The sequence below is a fragment of the Pituophis catenifer genome, unplaced genomic scaffold, assembly GCF_029215685.1.
Source record: "Pituophis catenifer annectens isolate HBS135680 unplaced genomic scaffold, rPitCat1.0.hap2 SCAF_2, whole genome shotgun sequence".
In the NCBI taxonomy this organism is placed as follows: domain Eukaryota; kingdom Metazoa; phylum Chordata; class Lepidosauria; order Squamata; family Colubridae; genus Pituophis; species Pituophis catenifer.
The window spans coordinates 165,074,751-165,095,438 of record NW_027256882.1 but is presented as its reverse complement, the minus strand read 5'-3'; the positions used below and the strand labels follow the sequence as shown (position 1 = coordinate 165,095,438).

At 42.3% G+C, this 20,688-nt stretch overlaps 1 protein-coding gene across 1 annotated transcript in view; it reads left to right on the top strand.

Annotated features, from left to right (window-relative positions):
• The first annotated feature begins 5,713 nt into the window (after positions 1–5,713).
• LOC139312834 (nuclear receptor subfamily 1 group D member 2-like) overlaps positions 5,714–20,688 on the top strand; it is a 40,298-nt gene continuing 25,323 nt past the window's right edge. Inside the window, exon 1 of the mRNA XM_070937964.1 lies at positions 5,714–5,797. Coding sequence (XP_070794065.1) covers positions 5,782–5,797 — 16 coding nt within the window. The 5' untranslated portion in view covers positions 5,714–5,781. The remainder of the gene's footprint in view (positions 5,798–20,688) is intronic.

The following is a 20,688-nucleotide window of genomic DNA, read 5'->3' as shown; positions in this document are numbered from 1 at the left end:
TTAACCTTAACAAAACTAAGTAGTTGTGGGTTTTTCCAGGACTGGTGATTTTCCATATTAGTCATGAATGGGTTTGCACTTTCCTCTTCAGTATTAGTACACAGAGTAAATCTTTTTGGATTTATTGCTTCTGCTGTAAAGTAGCAGTTGAAGCTAAAAGGGTCTTTGCACAAATCCATCTTGTGTGCCAATTGTGTTCTTTCCTGAACCCCTTCAGACAGTCACTCATATTTTGACCACCTCATTCCTGGACTACTGCAATATTTTACACTGCCCAGAATCCCTTTGAGTGGGAGATGCATGGTACTTAAATATAATAAATAAATAAAATGAATGTGTTCTACAGGGAGCTGCCCTTGAAAACCACTTGGAAGCTACAGGTGATCCAGATTGCGCTGACCCAGACAATTATAGATAGGGGTCCCCAAATCCCGGGCAGTGGCCCACTTCTGGGCTGTGGCCCATTCGAGTGGCTGGCCAGCACATGCATGCATATGTGCAGTTCAACAAGTTGTGAGTGGCAGGCTGGTACACACATGCACGCACAGCTTGACTTGCCTGAGCAGCGGGCTGGTTCCTCTCTCCCTCCCTCTGCCGGGCCGCCAAGTCATACAGGTTGGGACCACTGATTACAGGCATGCCACATGATGCCTATGCAGGGGTGAAATGCTCCCGGTTCAGACCGGATTGCCCGATCCAGTAGCGATGGCGGTGGATGGTTCGGAGAACCGGTAGCAAAAAACCCTGTGACCCCCCCCCCCATGCCCAGCTGAGCCGCGCGATCATCAGAGGCTTTTTAAAAAAAAAAATTAAAAGCATTTTTTCTATAACCTCTTTGGCCGAAAAAATGCTTTTAAAGGTAAAAAAAAAGCCTCTGATGATCGCACGGCTTAGCTGGGATAGTCAGAGGCTTTAAAAGCTTTTTTTTTTTTTTTACAACCTCTTCGGCTGTTTTTAAAAGTAAAAAACACCCACCCAGTCACATTACCCCCCCCACCAAGCCACGCCCACAAAACTGGTAGTAACAAATTTTACATTTCACCACTGTGCCTATGTGACATATTTGCTTTACAAGTTGCACTGATTACTAGTAGGCTAGTGTTCCCCATTTGAGTAATTCAAGGTACTCAAAAAAAGCCCATAATGGTATTGGGCTGTTAAAATCTAAGAAAGTACCTTCCATAGTTTCTGCTCATCCTGTCTGATTTGGGAGAGTGAGCATGCTCCGAGTTCCATCCATTAAACAGTGTCCCTTATTGAGATCTAAGAAGTATGCCTTATCTGTGGCAGGCTCGCTCTCTGGAACAATATCCCTGCTGAGATTGATCTGACCCCATTCTGACCATGATTAAGAGAGCGCTTAGATCTGGCTCTTCCTGCAGTCCTTGGGTTAAACTGGGTGATGGATCCTGGGGTTGCATTGTGTACAGAATGAATAATCTTTCTCCTGGTGCCTATGGTTTTATTTGTGTTTTTACTAATGATTTTATTGTAGATGCCCTGTGTTGTATTGGAATTGGTGGCCTTATCTTTTAATATGCTGCAGTGGTCATGGATGAAGGATCTGACATTTTATAACAAATGGCAGCTGTAGCTAGGAGAGCCTTTGCCCAGGTTCCTGTTGTGCACCAATTGTGTCCATTTCTGGATCAGGATGCTCTAATTCACAGTAATTCGCACTTCTTATCTCCTGTTTGAATTACCATAATGTACTGGATACAGACTAAGGAAGTGGTGGCTCAGTGACTAAGACGCTGAGCTTGTCGATTGAATGTTCAGCAGTTCAGTGATTCAAATCCCTAGTGCTGCGTAAGCTTCTGCCAACCTATATGGTCCTTGACTTATAACCATTCATTTAACAACCATTTGAAGTTATAATTGCACAGAAAGAAAGTGACTTAAACCAGTTCTCGCACTTATGAATGTTGCATTCTCATGGTCATATGATCAGAATTTGGGTGTTTGGCAACTGGCATGTGGTTATGATGACTGCAGCATCCCAGACGGGTGAAATGCTACCGGTTAGGGGTGGTTCACCCGAATCAATAGTGAAAATGCTACAGGTTCGCCTGAACTGGTAGTAAAAAAATGATTTAAAAAGTAAAAAAAAAAATCCCACGGTCACGTGGCACAGCTTATCGTCCGAACCTTTTTAAAAACTTTTTTTTAAGCATTTTTTTTACTACCCGTTTGGGCAATAGATAGTAAAAAATGCTTTAAAAATTAAAAAAAGTTCCGACAATCAACTGTGACAATCAACTGTGCCTTGGGATCCTGGGAACTTTTTTTTTTCTTTTTAAAGCATTTTTTTACTACCTATTGCCCGAACCAGTATTTTTGTGTAAAGTGATAGTTTGTTTTTGAGCTCTCTATGACTCTGTGAGGTTCCTGCTTGTTGCAGGGGTCATTTTGTGTGAAGTCCAGCTTCTTTTGCATTGTGTGTGTCAGTTGTGTAGCTTTTGTGTTATTTTTGTGTAAAGTGTGATAGTTGGTTTTCCTAGTCACAGAACCAATAGGGAAATTTTTGAATTTCACCACTGATCCCAGGGTCATGTGATTGCCATTTACGACCTTCCCAGCCAACTTCCAACAAGCAGAATCAATGGGGAAAGCCAGGTTTGCTTAATGACCACATGATTCACTTAATAATGTTAAGTGCCAAAATGTTTAATTTATTTTTAAATTGTTTTTAAATTTTGTATTTGATGTTTTTTACTTCTGGCTGTTCACTGCCCTGAGTCCTTCGGGAGAAGGGTGGTATATAAATTTAAATATTAAATTAAATTATTAAATTAAATAACTGCAGTGATATGCTTAACAACCAAAGCAAAAAAGATCATATAATTGAGCGCAACTCTCTTAACAACCACCTTAGCAATGGAAATTCGGGGTCCCAACTATCATAAATTGAGGACTACATATACATATACATACACACATACATTTATACATATGTGCACACACATATACATACACATATGATCAGTATGTCTGTGGCTGTTTTTATATAAAGCAAGTTTATTTCACTAACAGAAAACATTAGATTCTATTCCTAGTGATTATGTGGATAACTGCTTGCCATTCTGAGCATTTAAACATTAAAGCATTTAAATATGCTCAAATTCTTTTGGAATAGGCTCCAAGGGCTCTTAAAATGGTCACTCCTCAGTCTGCCTTTTATTATAACAGGAAACATTTTTTGCTGAAGGCCCCTTCCTTCAGCTGTAATGTATTACAGCTGAATGATAGGGAGGAGAGAAGTAAAGGAACAGCGGGATCAGAGACAAAAACAAACCCTTTTTTGGCATCTCTTTTCTTTTCCCAAACCTGAAAGGAAAGATGGCAGATTTTTATCAGTGATTATAGGGATTGTGGTCTAGGATTTAGAAATTAGGATGAGAGCTTCCCATTTCCTATCCTTATGTTAGCAAAGCTAGGGCATACAGATATCTTTCAATAGCATTTCAGGTTACAATGAGCAAGCATAGGAGTGACTTTAATTTTTCTCGTGCATCAGTTCATCATTAATAGATGTTCCTGTGATAGTTTAGCTGTTGGTATCCATCCTTAGTCCCAGGGAAATTAAGAGAACTAAGGAATTCTCTTAAGCCTGGAATTCCCATTAAATTCTTCATGTATCTTCTCAAAAGTGAGTCTAATTAGGTGCAGTGAAGCATGCATTCAGGTAAATATGTGCAATTTTAGCCTAATTAAACCCCTCTCTTGAAAACAACCACAAATCATGCTTGGCAGAGACAGTGCAACTTCCCCCCCCCACACCATAATTTAGCTGAATCATGTCCATAGGGCAAAATTTGCAGATTATAGAAGAATGTTATCTCTCTTTTCCTAACATATGCAGAAAGGCACACCAAACAGCTGTGCCATAACAAATACAACATGTGTATCTTTCTTCCAAATTAATAAAGCATCTGCCTATCCCAGATCTTTGGGAAGGATTCGATCAGTTGATAAAAATGCCAAATCGAGTCTTAACATCTGGCCGACTGTGCAACCAACCACAATAAAGTAACAATTTATTAAACTTGTATGCCTGTCAACTCTCATAAGACGGGGTGGTTTACAAAAAACTGCTGTAGAAAGCTACGCCACCCTGCACCCAAAGGGGCTGAGGAAGGGGGCAAACCCAAAAGCTCTTTATGAGGTAATCAAAGACCAATAAAGGAGAACATTTGTAGCTCAGGGGTCCTTGGTGCACTCTGAGAGCCACGGTGGCATAATGGTTATAATGCAGTACTGCAGGCTACTTCTGCTGACTGCCGGCTACCTGCAATTTGGCAGTTCGAATCTCACCAGGCTCAAGGTTGATTCAGCTTTCCATCCTTCCGAAGTGGGTCAAATGAGGACCCAGATTGTTGGGGGCAAGAGGCTGACTTTGTAAACTGCTGAGGAGAGGGCTGCAAAGCACTGCGAAGCGGTATATAAATCTAAGCGCTCTTGCTCTGAGGTTGCTTGTTTTCTTGCAGAGGTTTCATTACCTTAACTAGGTAACACCATCAGGACTAGTAAAGAGTGCTGTTTGCTGTCAGATTATATTCTGGTGTCTTGCCTGTCTGTGTGAAGGTGGGGGCGATTAAGGATACTTTGGTTGGGCTGTTTACTGATGGCAGTTTCTTGATTGTAATAAAAAAGGCGCATTTCTGCTTTTTTTATTTATTTATTTTTTGCAGCGCCCCTTACACACACTTAGCAGAAGTCGCAAAGCAGTGCGCCTCACCTCTGCCCGTTTTCTTCTCCTTGGCTCGGAGCGCCTTGCTTCACCCGGTTCCATTTTCTACGCTGGCAAAAAAAACAAAACCAAACCCTCGAGCCTTTTAGCTGTTCGACAACGTCCGACCTGGCCCAGCGTCGGGCCGGTACGTATGTGCGAATTTCTTCCCCATCTTTTCCCCCTAATCTATCCCAAGATCCGCCGCGTCCCTCCTCCCGCCCCGCCTCCTGCCCATGTGCAAAGCCGCGGAGCTGATGTCATCGCTTGGGCTGCCCGAATGTGTGTCAGTGGGGCAAGCCTTTGATTCTGTCACATGCAGGCTACACATGAGCCAGCCGCTGAGGTACGCCAGAAACCTAACTCCCCCGCTCTTCGCCTTGGCTGGAAAACAAGAGCGAGCGATTCATCTGGGGAGTTGAATAAGCAAAAAAGAGAGAGAGAGAGAGAGAGAACCCAACCCCAGCAGGAACGCTCACCCACATAGCCTCGAATTCAGGGAACTGGGTTGGGGAAGGAGGTGGGGAGGGGGGAAGGCTCGGCTCCAGCCTCTTGCCGAGCCTTGCTTCAGAAAGCACGTGGAAGTCGCAGTCGAGGACACGACTGCTGCCTCCTGGAAGCACAAACCATTTTGCAGAGCGCGGTGGCTCAGGAGTCGGCAAGCACGCGCGCGCGCTCTTCTCTCTCTCTCTCTCTCTATCTATCTCACACACACACACACACACACACACACACACACACAGGAGAAGAGGGGGGACGTTGGGGAGGATTCCCTCGTCGCGCACAGCCGGCTTGCTACCCATCGCCCCCTTTCTAGTTATTTATTATTATTATTATTATTTGCTCGATTTGGGAGAGCCCAGCGCTTCTTCCCTACGAAAGCGAGCAAGCGAACCCAACGCGCAACTCTTCATTGCCTTCCTCGAGGCGATTCCTTATCTCCCCTCTTTTTATTTTATTTTTTTTATATATATATATATTTGGGCAACCCGAGAACCAGGTTTGCGCTAATAACGGGGGGACGTCGGAAAAGAGAGAGAGAGAGACCCAGCATGGATAACAATTCCGGTAAGCCTCTTGTTTTCTGCTGCAATTTTTTAAATTCTCCTTCCCACCCCTTCCATCCCTCCCCTCCGGATTGCAAGTGGGCTGATGGGCACGAACCTAGGGAGGTCGAGAAGAGAGGAAATGAAGTAGCCAAGAAGCTCGCTACGATGTTGAATGGGGTTTTGTATTTTCATGCCATCACGGGCGGGTTTTTTTTTTTTTCTTTTTTTCTTTTCTTTTACGTTTCCCACTCCTTAGCTTGCCCACTATACTGTAGCTCACTACACCGGAAGGAGCGCCTAAATCTGGGGTTTTAATTCATTTTCCTTTAAAAAACAAAACAAAACAAAACACAACAGCCACCGGGGAAATGCCTTCTTTGGCATCCTGCTTTAGATTGTTAGCCTTTCTTGGGTCGCCAACGTCTTTGGAAACGGGTTCAAAAAAAAGGGGGGGGGGTTGGGTTGGGAATCCACAGCAAAAGCGAAGGGAGAAGAGGAGTCCGGGGTGGTGGTGGGAAAAACAGTTTTTTGTTGATACTGAAATGGTTGTGGAAGAGGAAAAGGAGCTACAAACAGCCGATTGGGGACGTATGCAATACAAAGAAAGAAAGAGGGGACTTTATTGGTGCAATGCAAATTCTTGGAGACTGCGGATCTTTCACTACTAGGACTGGGCGAGGGACAGGGACTCTGGGGTGGGGAGGGGAAGGAAGGGAGGCCCCCGAGAATCGCTGTTCCAAATCGCTTTAATTTGTGTACAATGAAACGGGGGTCACATGGGTGCCGCTGCAATTTGTGCTTTCTCGGTAAACAAACCCAAGCGATGTTTGATGGATGGTTCTGGAAAGCGGCTTCTTCTAGAAGAATGGGGGTGGGGGTGAGGGGGGTAGGAGGGGGGGAAAGAAAGGCTCCCTACAGCCTTCTTTTGTATGGATGCGGGAGAGGTTAGGTGGGGTCAGTCAGTGCGATTTGACCGTTGTGGAATGTAGGAGAAGAGTTTGCAGTCAATAGTCAAAAACAAAACCGGGAAAGCATTGAGGCAAGGAAAGCCACTGTTTGCAGATAAACTAGGTTGCTGGGCTAGCCCAACCCCCCCCCCCCTTTTTTTTTTTTTTTTGATATATCAGAGTTAAATGGTCTGATGCCCTGCAGCAGGTGCAGATTCTAACTCCCCATAAGAGGAGTGCAGACATCATGAGAATTGTAGTCCAAACCATCCAAAACAGTGTGTCTCAACCCTGGCAACTTGAAGATGGGTGGACTTCAATTCCCAGAATTCCCCAGCCAGCACGGAGAAAAAAAGAAAAGGGAGAAAGAAATGCCTGGGCAGATATTCTGCTGATTTAAAAAAAAAAAAAAAAACCAGGCTTTTGGTCCTTACTGCACTGAAAATAGATTTTGATTACATTTCTGCAGCAAGAGGGTGATTTAAGCAAGATTTTAAAGGAGCCATAGCTCCATTGATCTGCAAAGCGACTTGGGTGCTAACTTTTCAGAAGCAGGACACTATAGATATAAACGTTGGTAGATTCAGATTAAATATATGTGGTGTTTCATGCTGGTGGCGTTTATCTTTTGCTGCTGGAGATATGGCATGTTATTCCAAAAAATAAAATATTCTATTTTCACTTAATTTTTGTTCCTCGTATGTGTATCTGTTGGTTTAATGTAGATGGCATGCAAACCTAGATTGCAGTAACTTCCATGTAAGGATGTCTTCCTTGCTGGGTTTCTTAAATTTGCTGTAAAGTTTTGAAATGTGCAGGAGAAGTGGGGTAGATGTTCTAAGCTCTGCTCTCTTTTCACAATATGATGCAAATCTGTATTTCTCTCTCCTTTGGATCAGTGTTTCTTGGCAACTTTAATATATGTGGACTTCACTTCGCAGAATTCTCCATCCAGCATGCTTTTGCTGGGGGATTCTGGGAGTTGAATTGAAGCTGCTTCATATATCTTAAAGATGCTTTTGCAGTTCCATATGGGGAAATCTTTAAAGCATTAGAATGCAGTGACTTACTAGTGCCCCATCTTCTAACTCCCCAACCTTGATTGTATACATTGGCTAAAGTACTGTTTGGAAGAACCTTGTCTCTCTCAAATGCAAGGTGTCCCTATAGAGAGAGATGCTGGCAATAGGAATTGTCAAGCTGCTGCCCCAAAACATGAGGTAGGGACAGATGTGAGGACTCAGACTGCTTCTCAGAGGAGATTTGACATCTGCAGTGTTCTGTCTTGTATCTTAGTTGATCCACTACAAAGGACAATTGTTTGAGGCTGTGTTCATGGTAGAGCACCACTTTTACTGGCGGAAGCTTTAGCGGCCAATTTTTTCCACCTCCAGGGAGGGTTGGGAAAAAAATTGTTCTCAGAAGGTTTGGAGTTCCCTGCAACAGTAATTGTGTGCTGAGCTGACAATATTGAGCAAGAGATTTCACTGAGTGACCCAGTTTGTACACTGCGCTAAGCCATACTTTGGTTTGTTTGGTTTTGATTTAAGTGTGTGAACTTCCCAACCACTTGGTGATTAAGTAGCACAGTTAAGGAAGCCATGGTTTGGCATGATGTATGAACGCAGCCAAATAGTGTGACACAATCCTTTATTCCTAAGATCCAGAAATTTTATTTTTTCCAGTTATTTGTTCTGCCCTGCTACTATATGTAGCCTCTTTAAGCTCTTGGATATTCCAGGGGTCCATTTATGAAAATTTCTGGTTTCACATTGACGTGGGACTCAAATCCTTTGCCGGGTACAGTGATACCTTGGTAATCAACTGTTTTGAAACTCATAAATTTGGTGCGCAACACATTTTGACATGAAAATTTTGCCCGGTACTCATTGTTTGTTTGGTACTCAAGCTAGAACTTGTTGGTGTCGGCTGTCTTGTGACTCATTACATTATTCCTTATGGGAAAAAATTGTTCGACACACATCGTTTTAAGTGCTTATCGCACCTCCCGGAACCAATTCACGATGAGTACCGAGGTACCAATGTAGTGACATCTCAGACAGATCACATTTGTTAGTGTGTTTTTTGTTGGAAGGCTGTCATTCAATATTGATTCGTTTGGGAATGACCCTGTTCTCAAATAGGAATTTTGCAAGAGTGGCAGTCATCACTAGAAACTGAATGGGTGCCAGGCTTCCCTTTTCTTGAGGTGGGTCAGCTTTTGTATTTGAAAGATCATCTTCGGGGCATAGGTGTGGGCTGAAAATATGTTTCTATACCAACTAATCCTGAGTGCAGTCCTCTGACAACACAAGCCTGGCACTTGCACGTGCCCGAGAATTCCTCCAGTTAATCACAAAGTGATTCACTGAGAAAGAGGAGGCCAAACATAGCTACAACTGCCCTCGGGCCAGGAGCAATCTTTTGAAGGCTGGCAGAACAGGTCAGGAATGTTTTACTTACCAAAACAGTCTTTGGTGGATTCTATTTATAAGGACGGGGGTTATTCAAGGCAGATACTTCCATCTATAGCTCAGGGGAAGTTCAGAGTTTACTCCTCAGATTCCTTTCCTCCCTGGCTGGCTTAGGTATGAGACAGCCTTCTGCTGAGCCAAAAAAGAAAGTTGTAGGAGATGTTTATGGTCAGATAGGACTTGGAAGGATTAAGTTGTTCCCTCATACAGTCAACAGAACTCCCATTTTACCACCATTCCAGGCAGTCCTGGGGAATGACCACAATTCAGTGCAAGGCCATATACCTTCAATCAGAATAGAGCTGGAAGGAACCTTGGAGGTCTTTTAGTCCAACCCCTTGCTCAAGCAGGAGACCCTATACCAGGGATGTCAAACTCGATTTCATTGAGGGCTGCATCAGGGCTGTGGTTGACCTTGGGGGGGGGGCTGGGGTGGATGTGGCCAGTTTGACGTTACTCATGTCGGGGGTCCTGTGGTAGCCCAAGCACTTTGCCAGCTAATCGGGCTCCTGAGCTCTATTTTCGGCTGCGATGGCCTCCTGCAACCCTCTGCCAGAGAAAACAGAGCTCGGGAGGGCCATATGCAGCCCTCCCGAGCTCCATTTTCAGTGGCAAAGGCACTATGGGCCAGTCTTTCGCTTTTTCCAGGGTGGCCCTGTGGGCCACATCTAAGCAGCCTGCAGGCCGGATCTGTCCCCTGGGCCTTGAGTTTGACACCCCTGCCCTATACGATTTCAGACAAGTGGCTATCAAGTCTCTTCTTGAAAACCTTCAGTGTTGGAGCACCCACAACTTCTGAAGGCAAGTTGTTCTACTGGTTAATTGTTCTCACTCTTAGGAAGTTTCTCCTTAATTCCAGGTTGCTTCTCTCCTTCCATCCTTTGTTCCTTATCTTAACGTCTGCTGCTTTGGAAAATAGATTGACTCCCTCTTCTTTCTGGCAGCCCCTCAGATACTGGAATACTGTATCATGTCACTCTTAGTCCTTCTTTTCACTCGACCAGCCATACCTAGTTCCTGCAACCGTTCTTCATATGTTTTTCATACCTTGGGGAAGGGCTGCAGTTTTCTGTAGGTTATTTAGGAGGATGTTTCTCAGAATAGACATCTTTGGCCCAGATAAGCAAAGATTTGGGATATGGTAACTAATTCTGTATAAAGAATTCCCGGCCTCTGTGGCAGTATTCCTTAGCCAGATACCTTGTGTTGGAATTGAAAACCTTAGTCATCCTGGCTAATGGGATGGAGGGAGCAGTCCACAGGATCTAGAAAGCCACTCTGTTGCCAGAAAAGAATCTGCAATGGAGATTCCAGCTGGGAGCAGGTGATCCTTTGATGAGTCCAAACCTTCTCAGGCAGCTTAGGCAGTTGAAATTCTTTTATACATACTAGTTCCTGTGGCATTTATGATGGCTGTGTTGGCAGAGCACGCTGAATTCAAACTACTCAACTGTCTGCTGGCCTTCTAAATAATGCAGTCACTAGGTGGATATTTTATAATTCAAGTATGATATGGTAACGTGAGGTTAACGTGTGGATAAACATGCCAAGCATGTCAAAGATAGCAGTGTTTGATATGATAGGTCAAGAATTGAACAGAATTGAGAACTAGGTACAAATTTTGGATTGGGTAACGTTGCAAGTTTGTGTCTTGATAGATGTAAGACTAGGATAAGGCATCCATCTATATTTTTGACAGTGACATTCTCTAAAAATCTACACTAGGGATAGGAAATAGCAAGCAAAACAAGCATTTTCATGTTTGGAAAATGCGCATTGCCTGTTGATTTCTGCATGAATAGAAGCATGTCATGGGCCTATACACTTTGCAGGTAGTCCTCAACTTACAACCATTCACTTAATGCCCATTTGAAGTTACAACAATGCTGAAAAAGGTGAAAAGGTGACTTATGATTCTTTTTCAAATTTATGATCGTTGCAGCACCCTTATGGTCACATGATCTAAATTATGACGCTTGACCACTGGCATGTATTTATGACAGTTGCACTGTCCTGGGGTCATGTGATCTCCATTTGTAACCTTCCCAGCTGGCTTCCGACAAGCAAAGGTGACGGGAAACCAAATTCACTTAACAACTGCAGTGATTCGCTGTGGCAAAAAAAAAAAGATTGTAAAATGGGACGTAATTCACTTAACTGTCTTGCTTAGCAATGGAAATTTTTGGGGTCATTGTGGTGGTAAGTCAAGGATTACCTGTACTTGTTCAAGTAATACAGGAATAATCACACAGTGCCCGAAGGACAAAACTGTATGTCTTCTGTACAAGGGTTTTCCCCATCTTTGTTGTCAAGCATAGCACTGGCTCCAAAGCAGCTGCTGATATTTTTGGGGAACAAAAAACTTTGGTTGTCTGCAGCTTTGGGAAGGAATTCTTTTCACTCGCTCGTGTGCTTCCCCATCTGGTGGAATGTGGATTCCAGCAGGTTTCTCCTCTGCTTTGTTTTCTTGTTGGAGAAACATATGGCCTTCCATGCTCCGTGCCCCAGTTTTGGGCTTCACCCTTACTAGCTATGGGGTTGAGCTTCAGAAGAGAGCCAGTTTGCTCTAGTGGTTAAGGTATTGGGCTAGAAACTGGGAGATTGTGAGATTGTGAGGCTCTTACCAGAGCCATAAAAGCCAGCTGGGTAACCTTGGGCCTGTCACTCTCTCTCAGTCCAACTCATCTATCATGATTGTTGTTGTTGGGAAAATAGGAGAAGGAAGGAGGATTAGATATATGCACTGCCTTGAGTTGTTTATGTTAAAATAATAAAGATGGGATATAAATAATAAATAAGAAAAAGGTGCTTGCGAGGACAAAAAGTAGAAAAGGCGGGCTGTTTCCAGTGCTCTAGAAGCGGCTTTCAGATGGGACTTAGCAGGTAGTTTGGCTTCAAGTGTCATCTTTTGCTGCTTCAACTCTTGCTTAGTTCAGCACCCCCATCTAACTTGCAGGAATCTTAGGACTATGCTCTGGGTTGTCTTTGGGAACACTGGGTAAATGATGTTGTTTGCCCCTGCTTTTTCTGCACGTATATGGCAAACCTAGAGAACTGCCTGACACATCGAGTGAAAAAGGAAAACTTGTAACGATTGTAAAAGGAATTGTTGTTGCCACCTTTTCTCCCACAGGAGTGGATAGGCGCTGTGGGCTTTCAAAGCTGGCCAAAGTGTCAAAGGATGCTGTGCTTAGTGTAGCATCGTGTATATTAGTACTGCTGGAAAATGGCCTGTCCTATGAAGATGCCCTCAAAATTAATTCCCACTTTAAGAGGTACAACAGACTCGGAAGTGAGAGACACAGAAACACTGCGATGGCAGTGGTTGGCAAATAGACCGGTTTGCAAACAGATTTAAATTGGATTTCAAAGGCAAAGAATCAAATCTTTCTCTTCCCTTTGGTTCTCGCTGAAGATGAACTTTTCAAAGCTTGATTCTCCTTTCCTTGGAAGGAGACACAACGGGAGTAGAATATGGAAATGAATAAGCCTGTGTATTCTAGAATTCTTGCCTCCCTCTTAAATTCCCCTAGGTGTGTTTTTGGGCTGAACACATAATAATGGCTGGATCTAGGACCAGATTGTTCCTTTAGGTTGGCATTTGCTTATCCTGGGTTTATAACATTCTGTAAATTCCGGAATTAAAAGCATTTTTCCTGTTCTTTATGCTGGCTCTACACTGTTGCAATCGCAGATATTTAAGATACAGAACAATGCCTTATACAGGTAATCCTTGACTTACGACCACAGTTGAGTTCAAAATTTCTGTTGCTAAGTGAGACAGATGTTAAGTCAATTTTGCCCCATTTTACAACCTTTCTTGCCACAATTTTTAAGTGAATCACTGCAGTTGTTAAGTTAGTAACACAATTGTTAAGTGAATCTGGTTTCCCCATTGACTTTGCTTGTCAGAAGGTTGCAAAAGGTGATCACATGACCCCCTCCCCCCCCCAACCTTTATACATTTGAACTAATTGCCCAGCATCTGAATTTTGATCACGTGACTATGGGATGCTGCATGATTGTAAGTGTGAAAAATGGTCATAAGTCACTTTTTTCGGTTTTAAGCGAATGGTTGTAAGTCAAGCACTACCTGAATAAGGTATATTCTGTAAATATATATTTAAAATAATGTTAATCCTTTCATGGGTATTTGATCTCAGTGGATGGAGTTTGGGCTGTAAATATTTGGAGAGAGATGGTATCTGAGTTATGCTTCAAAATATGTTTTTGGTTCCAGGCTACAAGTCTGGAGAATATAGTAGCTGCACATATTTTCAGCCATAGAATGGTGAAATGCGGCCTTTTGCTAGCCAGAAGCCATTGCAACTGTTAAAGTAAACCTGTGTTTCATTAAACTATTCTTTCTACTCACCGTTACTGTCAAGACTGTTATCTATAGCCTTAAGAGACTTTTCCTTTTAACAAGAAAGTTTCGTTTAAAAGAGTAATCAATTAGAACCATAATGTTATATAAACTACAGTATATTATTCATATGCTGGTGTTGCTGTTTCCAGGTGCCAAAGAAATATTTCTAGCTTTCTGGCCCCAATATCTTTTGCACCAAAACGTTGGCACAGAATATCCTATTGTGCCAATACATATATCCCCGTTCATTTCAAAGAGTTCTCTGTGTTTTCAGTAGAAACTGTCCGTGGAGCCTAGGTGTGTTCAAAACATTGTTTTCTGCTTTTGATATTGTTCAACATTTTCTTCCATAGGCTGTTTTATTTTGGGTATACAAACCAGGAATCTCCTCCTGTTTTTCCAGAATCCATTCAATTTCTAACAATCAGTGGTTTTCATGGACAGCTTTCCTCTTAAGGAGAAAATTAACTAGTGCTTTGTCCTTTCCCTGCAGATCCTTGACCCCTCTGCATGCTCAAAATAACACGTTCTCTCAGAGCTCTATAGTCTCAGTACAATGAAGTAAATGCACTGTGCGTTCAGTTCGTGGTTCTACAAATCACATCACAGTACATACGTCCACAAATACCAAATGCTTCTTCCCCCCCTCTTCGGTTTGCATGTACTGTTAGACTTCTGTGTAAATTACAGAATTTGGGCAGTCAAGAGCATTGATAATTTTTCTCAGCAATTAATTTTACTGCTGAAGCTGATACTGCAGTTGGTAGGAAGTAATAGACGGAGTCCCAGCATATTTCATGGTTATGTAGAAGAGAGAATCTTGATACCTGTAAACCATTTCAATCCCTGTTACATGAGATGCAAAGAGCCGAGGTGGGGCAGTGGTTAGAGTGCAGCCCTGCAGGCTACTTCAGCTGACTGCTAGCTGCAGTTCGGCAGTTCAAATCTCACCAGGCTCAAGGTTGACTTAGCCTTCCATCCTTCCGAGGTCAATAAAATGAGGACCCAGATTGTTAGGGGCAATATGCTGACTCTGTAAACCGCTTAGAGAGGGCTGCAAAAGCACTATGAAGTGGTATATAAGTCTAAGTGCTATTGCTAAAGACACACACACACACACACACACACACACACACACACACACACACACACAGAATTATTCCCAGGGAAAGTGTTGGCTGCAGCTCCAGCTTCATATTGTTAGAAGTATATAAACGGATTTTTCCCCGAAGGGATTGTTGGAAAATAAGGGCAGTCAATTAGGGATTTGTACATTTTCTATAATCTATACAAAATGATCATTCCCAAGAAGAATTCCTCCTTTTCTTTTTGCCTTCCCTTAAGCAAGGCCAGTGCCTAATTTACGGTGACCTCTTGGGCTCTGCTAAACCAAATACTTAGCAGACAGCAGAAGTGTAGCAATAGCACTTAGACTTATATATTGCTTCAGAGTGCTATACAGCCCTTTCTTAAGCGGTTTACAGAGTCAGCATATTGTCCCCAACAATCCAAATCTTCATTTTACCCAAAGAAAGATGGAAGGCTGAGTCAACCTTGAGCCGGACAGAATCGAACTCCTGGCAGTGAGCAGTGAATTGGCCTACAATACAGCATTCTAACCACTGCACCACCATGGCTCTCACGCCAATGAAAGAGAAGAGCAGATGTAACTCATGCAACTCTCTTGCTTTTCAAGGCTAGTCCCAGCCCTTAGGATCTTGGGGAGTGGGAATCAGAACAGGGATATCACTAGAGGAGTTGAAAAGGGAATGAGACTGGGGTCTGCATGTTCACCCAATGCTGCTATTGTGATAGATAGAGTATCAGGAGGAGGAACCTTTTCTGCTTTAGAGGAAGAGCACAGACCCACAGAATTAGTTTGTATAAAAGAATATAGACTTTCTTATGCTCTGAGAAAGCTAATCCTTTATGGGGTTTATCTAATAATTTGAAAACATCAGCACTGATTACATAACTATATTACGTTGATTAGTCCGCAGCCCATTTTCTTGATCAGGGTGGGGTGGGGTGAGGTGGGGGCACACAAAAGATAACAAGAAGTTGAGTGATGAAATGAAATAAATCATGCCAACAGGCATGCCATTTATGGATCAGGAATTAGTTGGTACTATTAAGGGTTTTTTCACAGAGCTTTGTTAAAAATCAACAAAACAATAAAATACAAACTAACAGAAATGGAAGAAAGGAAAGGGGACAAAAGGAGAAGGTTAAAAAGTGCCAGCAAAAATATACATAAAACAATAAGGCAACCTCAAAACTAAGAGATTGCCGTATTTCATAATTGTTCTCTACAGAAAAAAGTTGGAGCTCACTTCTTTATTTGTTTTATGTATATTTTTCTGGCACTTGTTAAGTGACGTTAATGTTACAACAGTTTGCTTTGCCCTTCCGTGCTGTGGTATTGATCACCCAGCTGTCTCGTTGCCATGTCTCTTTAGATGGCAATGTACATTTGTGCCATTTTTATAGGCAAAAAGTCAACACAACTGGATTTGAAGATCCTTTGGGCCATTCTGTTGGTTTCCGGTCTTCGAGCCCAGAATCCTGCTCTGGCAGCTTCACTGGATTCAAATGAGAAGGATTTTAAGGCACTATGGGCATATCAGCAGATTTTTTTTAAAAAAAAGGTAGACCTGACATTTTCCCCAAATATAAAATGGGGGTCAATGCTTATACAAGAATGGCAACCCCAAATACAGGTTGCCTGTGATCAATAGCATCACTTGGGGAACATGCAGAGTTCAGATTTGTAACTAAATTGACAAACTCCACCTGCACAAAGTTGAGGCATGATGACAGCCTGAAAAGGGAGGGAGAGAAACTTCGAGGGAAAGAAAGGAAGCTCTGCCTTAGATATAGATATGAATCCAAGCCAGGCTTGTGATTAGTTGTACAGGTAGTCCTTGACTTACAACAGTTTGTTTAGTGACCATTCAAAGTTAACAACATCACCAAAAAAGGTGATGACTTTTGACAGTTTTTCACACTTGCAACTGTTACAGCATCCCCATGGTCACCTGATCAAAATTCAGATTATAGCTTTGATCTCAGTCAAATCTCATTATATTTATGATGGTTGCAGTGCCCGAGGTGATATGATCACCTTTTGATAAGCAAAGTCAATGGGGAAGCCAGATTCACTTAGCAACCATGTTACTAATTTAGTTAAGTGCAGTGATTCATTTAACAACTGTGGCAAGAAAAGTTGTAAAATGGGGCAAAACTCACTTAACAAATCTCTGAGCACCACAGAAATTTTGGACTCAATTATGGTTGTTAAGTCAAGGACTGCCTGTGTACCTATAGTGAGTTAGCACCAATTCTGGACAAACAAGCACAGAAGAGCAAATAAGTTTTATAAATCGGAAAAGAGTTGCTTTTTGTTTATTAGACAATACGCTTTGTTGTAGAGCCTTGTCAAGTGAGCCTGATGCTCACTTCTCTCAAGTAAACAACAGTGTGTAAGGTTGCGTAAGTTTCTTATTCCCACTGGACTCTTACAGAGAGCTGGTTTTGCATATCAAAAGTACTCTTTTCTTCCCCAACTTAGATCCCTGCCATCTCATCCTGCCCTTTCTCCCATTGTGGGTGACTTTGACCTACTTTGCTGACTGAAGGCGTCAACAAAACTTACACAGGTGCCAGAGAGACTGAGATCAAAGCTATAATGCATTGCAGCAGGCAAGATATGGCAATCCAGCCCCGATTGGGCAGAGGCCTGACACCTGTGTGGAGTTTCTTTGATTCAGCAAAGCAGCTTGTGGCTTACCTTTGCAGGAAATGTTTTGGGCCTTGGTAGCATTTGATCATCAGAAAAAGCTTTGCTGGAGTGTTAGAGAAGCTGAAGGGAAGGGAAGAAAGGAGAGAATAAGCCCATTCCTCTTTTTTGTTCTTTCTGGTTTGGACTCATGTGTAAACAGCACTTGACAGGTGTACAGTGCTGTGTTGTATGAAAAGGTGATATCTTCAGAGCTTAATTTAGAAGCAGTGAGGTCGGTGGAGCAACTGGAAATGCAAGGCTACATTTAATTTACAGGTACAAGACTGTTTCACTTAGAACAGCAATGGGGGGGGGGGGAACGTACAGATTGCTCCCAACTTACAACTATTGGTTGAAGTTACTACGGAAATGGGGGAAAAAAAGATTTATGGCTATTTTTTATAACCGTTGTAGCATCCCCATGGTCACATGATCAAAATTCGGGCACTTGGCAACTGGAGTATATTTATGCACTGTTCTGGGGTCCCATGATCACATTTGTAACTTTCCCAGCTGGCTTCCAACAAGCAAAGTCAATGGGGGAAGCTAGATTCGCTTAACAACCTCACGATTCACTTAACAATTGCAGTGATTTGCTTAACGACTGCGGCCAAAAGATCGCAAAGTGGGGCAAAGCTCGCTTAACAACTCCCTTGCTTAGCAGCGGAAATTTCAGGCTCAATTGTGGTCATAAATTGAGAACAACCTGTATACTTTTCCAGATATTACTGCTCAATTCTTTCTATCTTTCTCTAAGAGCAAAGTTGACTAATAAGAGTGTTTGGGGTTTGTAGCTCAACAAAACCTACTTCCTGAACTAGAATAATCTGTCAGGTTTTTTTTTTTACAGCAATTTATGCATAATAATAGGTAATAAAATGTTCACTATTAGAATCTGCTGGGAATCTTGCCCAAGTATGAGTTCTTGGCCACAGTCTATTTGGTCCCAGTTCTTACCTTGAACTTCTTTGAAAACCAACCACCAAAAGTCAACTTGATTATTTGCAATCTATCATGTAATAAAACAAATAAAAAATGATTCAAAGATACTTGCAGAAAACTGTTGCCTACATCATTTTCCCTAGTTGATTTTTTACCAGTGAACCTGAACGACCTCTCTGCTCGCACTAGGAGCAAACTGGATTCTGCTGCCTTCAGATTTCAAAGAAGCTCAAATATGCCTAAGCTAGAGAATGGATTTTCCCACGATGTCCTATAGTAGCAGCAGTTCGTACATATTACACATGCCATAAGACTGTAGGGACTTCTGTAGGTAGGCCTGGGAAAGCCTTATACTTGCAATTCTGGAGATCCACGACTAGTCAGGGCTGCCAGTACAAACTAGGCTAGAGGTTCAAACATAGTATGGAATAAATTTCCACAAACTTTTCTTTCTAAAGTATTCCAACTTCTCAGCACTTTGTAGAATAAGGTTGGATACAAGGATAGCTCTTGTTTGGAACTGTAATCTGACCTTTAGAGTAAAATACATAAACAATACTGCAAACACTGGATCTTTGGAAACCTAGATTCATTTAAACTATGTTACTGAAGGGATATCTGGCCCTGTTAGGAAAACAAGTTTCTTTAATATCACATTTATTTCCTAGGCACTCTAGGAGTGCGGCTATAGTTCTGACAAGCTCATGGATGTTCTCTGATTTGTTTAACCTATTTAAAGCCAAAAAAGCTGAGCTGCTGCTCTCTTTTATGCCATCCATCCCTGTTCCACTGATGGAGGATATAGACATATTAAACATCTGAATGAGTTGATGTCTTCTGACACACTTCTTGGCTCATGCACCATTTGTATATAGTCTTGGTCCCATCTTACAAGGAGAACATTGTCACCTCCTCCCTAATTGTCACATCTTTCTATATTAGATTAGAGACAGAGGGAATGGGATGAGCAAGGGAAAGACTCAGCGCCAGCCAAATACCAATTTTTCTTGGCTGACTTAGTTCCAGGTGGTTGGTTATAACTGACAGATGACGAAACTTGATGTGCTGATTTCTGCCCTGATATTTCTGCCTTCTATATGTCAAAGCCTTGGCTGCATGCTTGGGGGAGTTTTTCTCTCATATAAGGCCCCAACTCCTTTTTACTTCCTTAATTGTGCGGAAGAGTCATTATTCTCGATTTATTGCTTTACATGGGACTTCTTATGACTGGGTAATGAAGAAGTAGGATTTGTGAAGGTTTGGATGGCAAGCCATTTCTTCTGTAGGGAGGAAGCTTGTGGCACTTGGGTTGAACATAGGAGAGGAGATAGATGGAGAAGAATAAAGCTATCTGCATTAAAGGCTCTTTGGTGCAAAGGAAGAAATAAGAACTATACTAGGAGAAAAAAATGAAATTATTCTCTTCAAGGGAGAGAGTGAGTGTGTGCGTGTGTGTGTTATCCTAGCTCCAAGTAAGGTAAAGTAAAAATGCATTCGCCTTTGGTATTTGGGTGACAACACTGTCAGTTCTTTTTAGTTGGAAAAGGAATTTTGATAGATTACAAGGAGGATTTTCCCTGCCTTTTAGTAAGCTTTTAATCTCATCTTATTATCAGGTCCTTTTGATTTTCTTTAATTTCGTCTGCCACCAGACAATCCTGTGGTGACATTGTTATGCTAGGAGTACAGAGGCTCGAAAAATATCACCTGTCCCATTCCGTCAATGAAATATTTTTTTGTTATTTTGGGTGGGAGATAGTTTCTGAATTTGGACCAGGAATTTCCCTATTAAAAATTGACCGGGGTTGCTGTTTTCTGTTATTCAGCTAAGTAAGCAAAATTTGAGTAATTTTTCTTTCCTGTTGGACTGCAGTCTTTAGAGCCCAGGAAATAACATATGCAAAGGTCAGCTTCAAAGTGATTCTGATATGAGCTCAAAATAGGGCCATCGCTCATATCTGCAGAGAGAGGAGGGAAATCAGATTTGCTCTTTTTCAAAAAAAAAAGAAAAAAAAAAGAAAAAAATAAAAAGAGGTGGGTGGAGGGAAAAAGCAGCAGCTTCTTGGCCTACATTCTGACATAAGGCAGGACTCCCCCAGCTGTTGTTAGATTCAAAGGCAATTCAGAGCACAGCTCAATTTGCCTTTATCAGGTAAATTCAGGTCACCAGAAAAAAGGAGCACAGCAGCTATCTTTGGCATGGCAGTTCTGGAGGTTGCCAAGGATTGATTTCTGTGGGTATCCTGTAACAGCAATTGTTTTTCTTGCTGAAACACATAAGGTGCCATACCTATTCTTTGCTTGCTGGAGGTTCGGAAATCATCCGCGTTGGCTGCCACTGCTGCCTTCTTCCACACTGCTGCATACAAACAAACTGCAGTATCAGCAGCACAGATC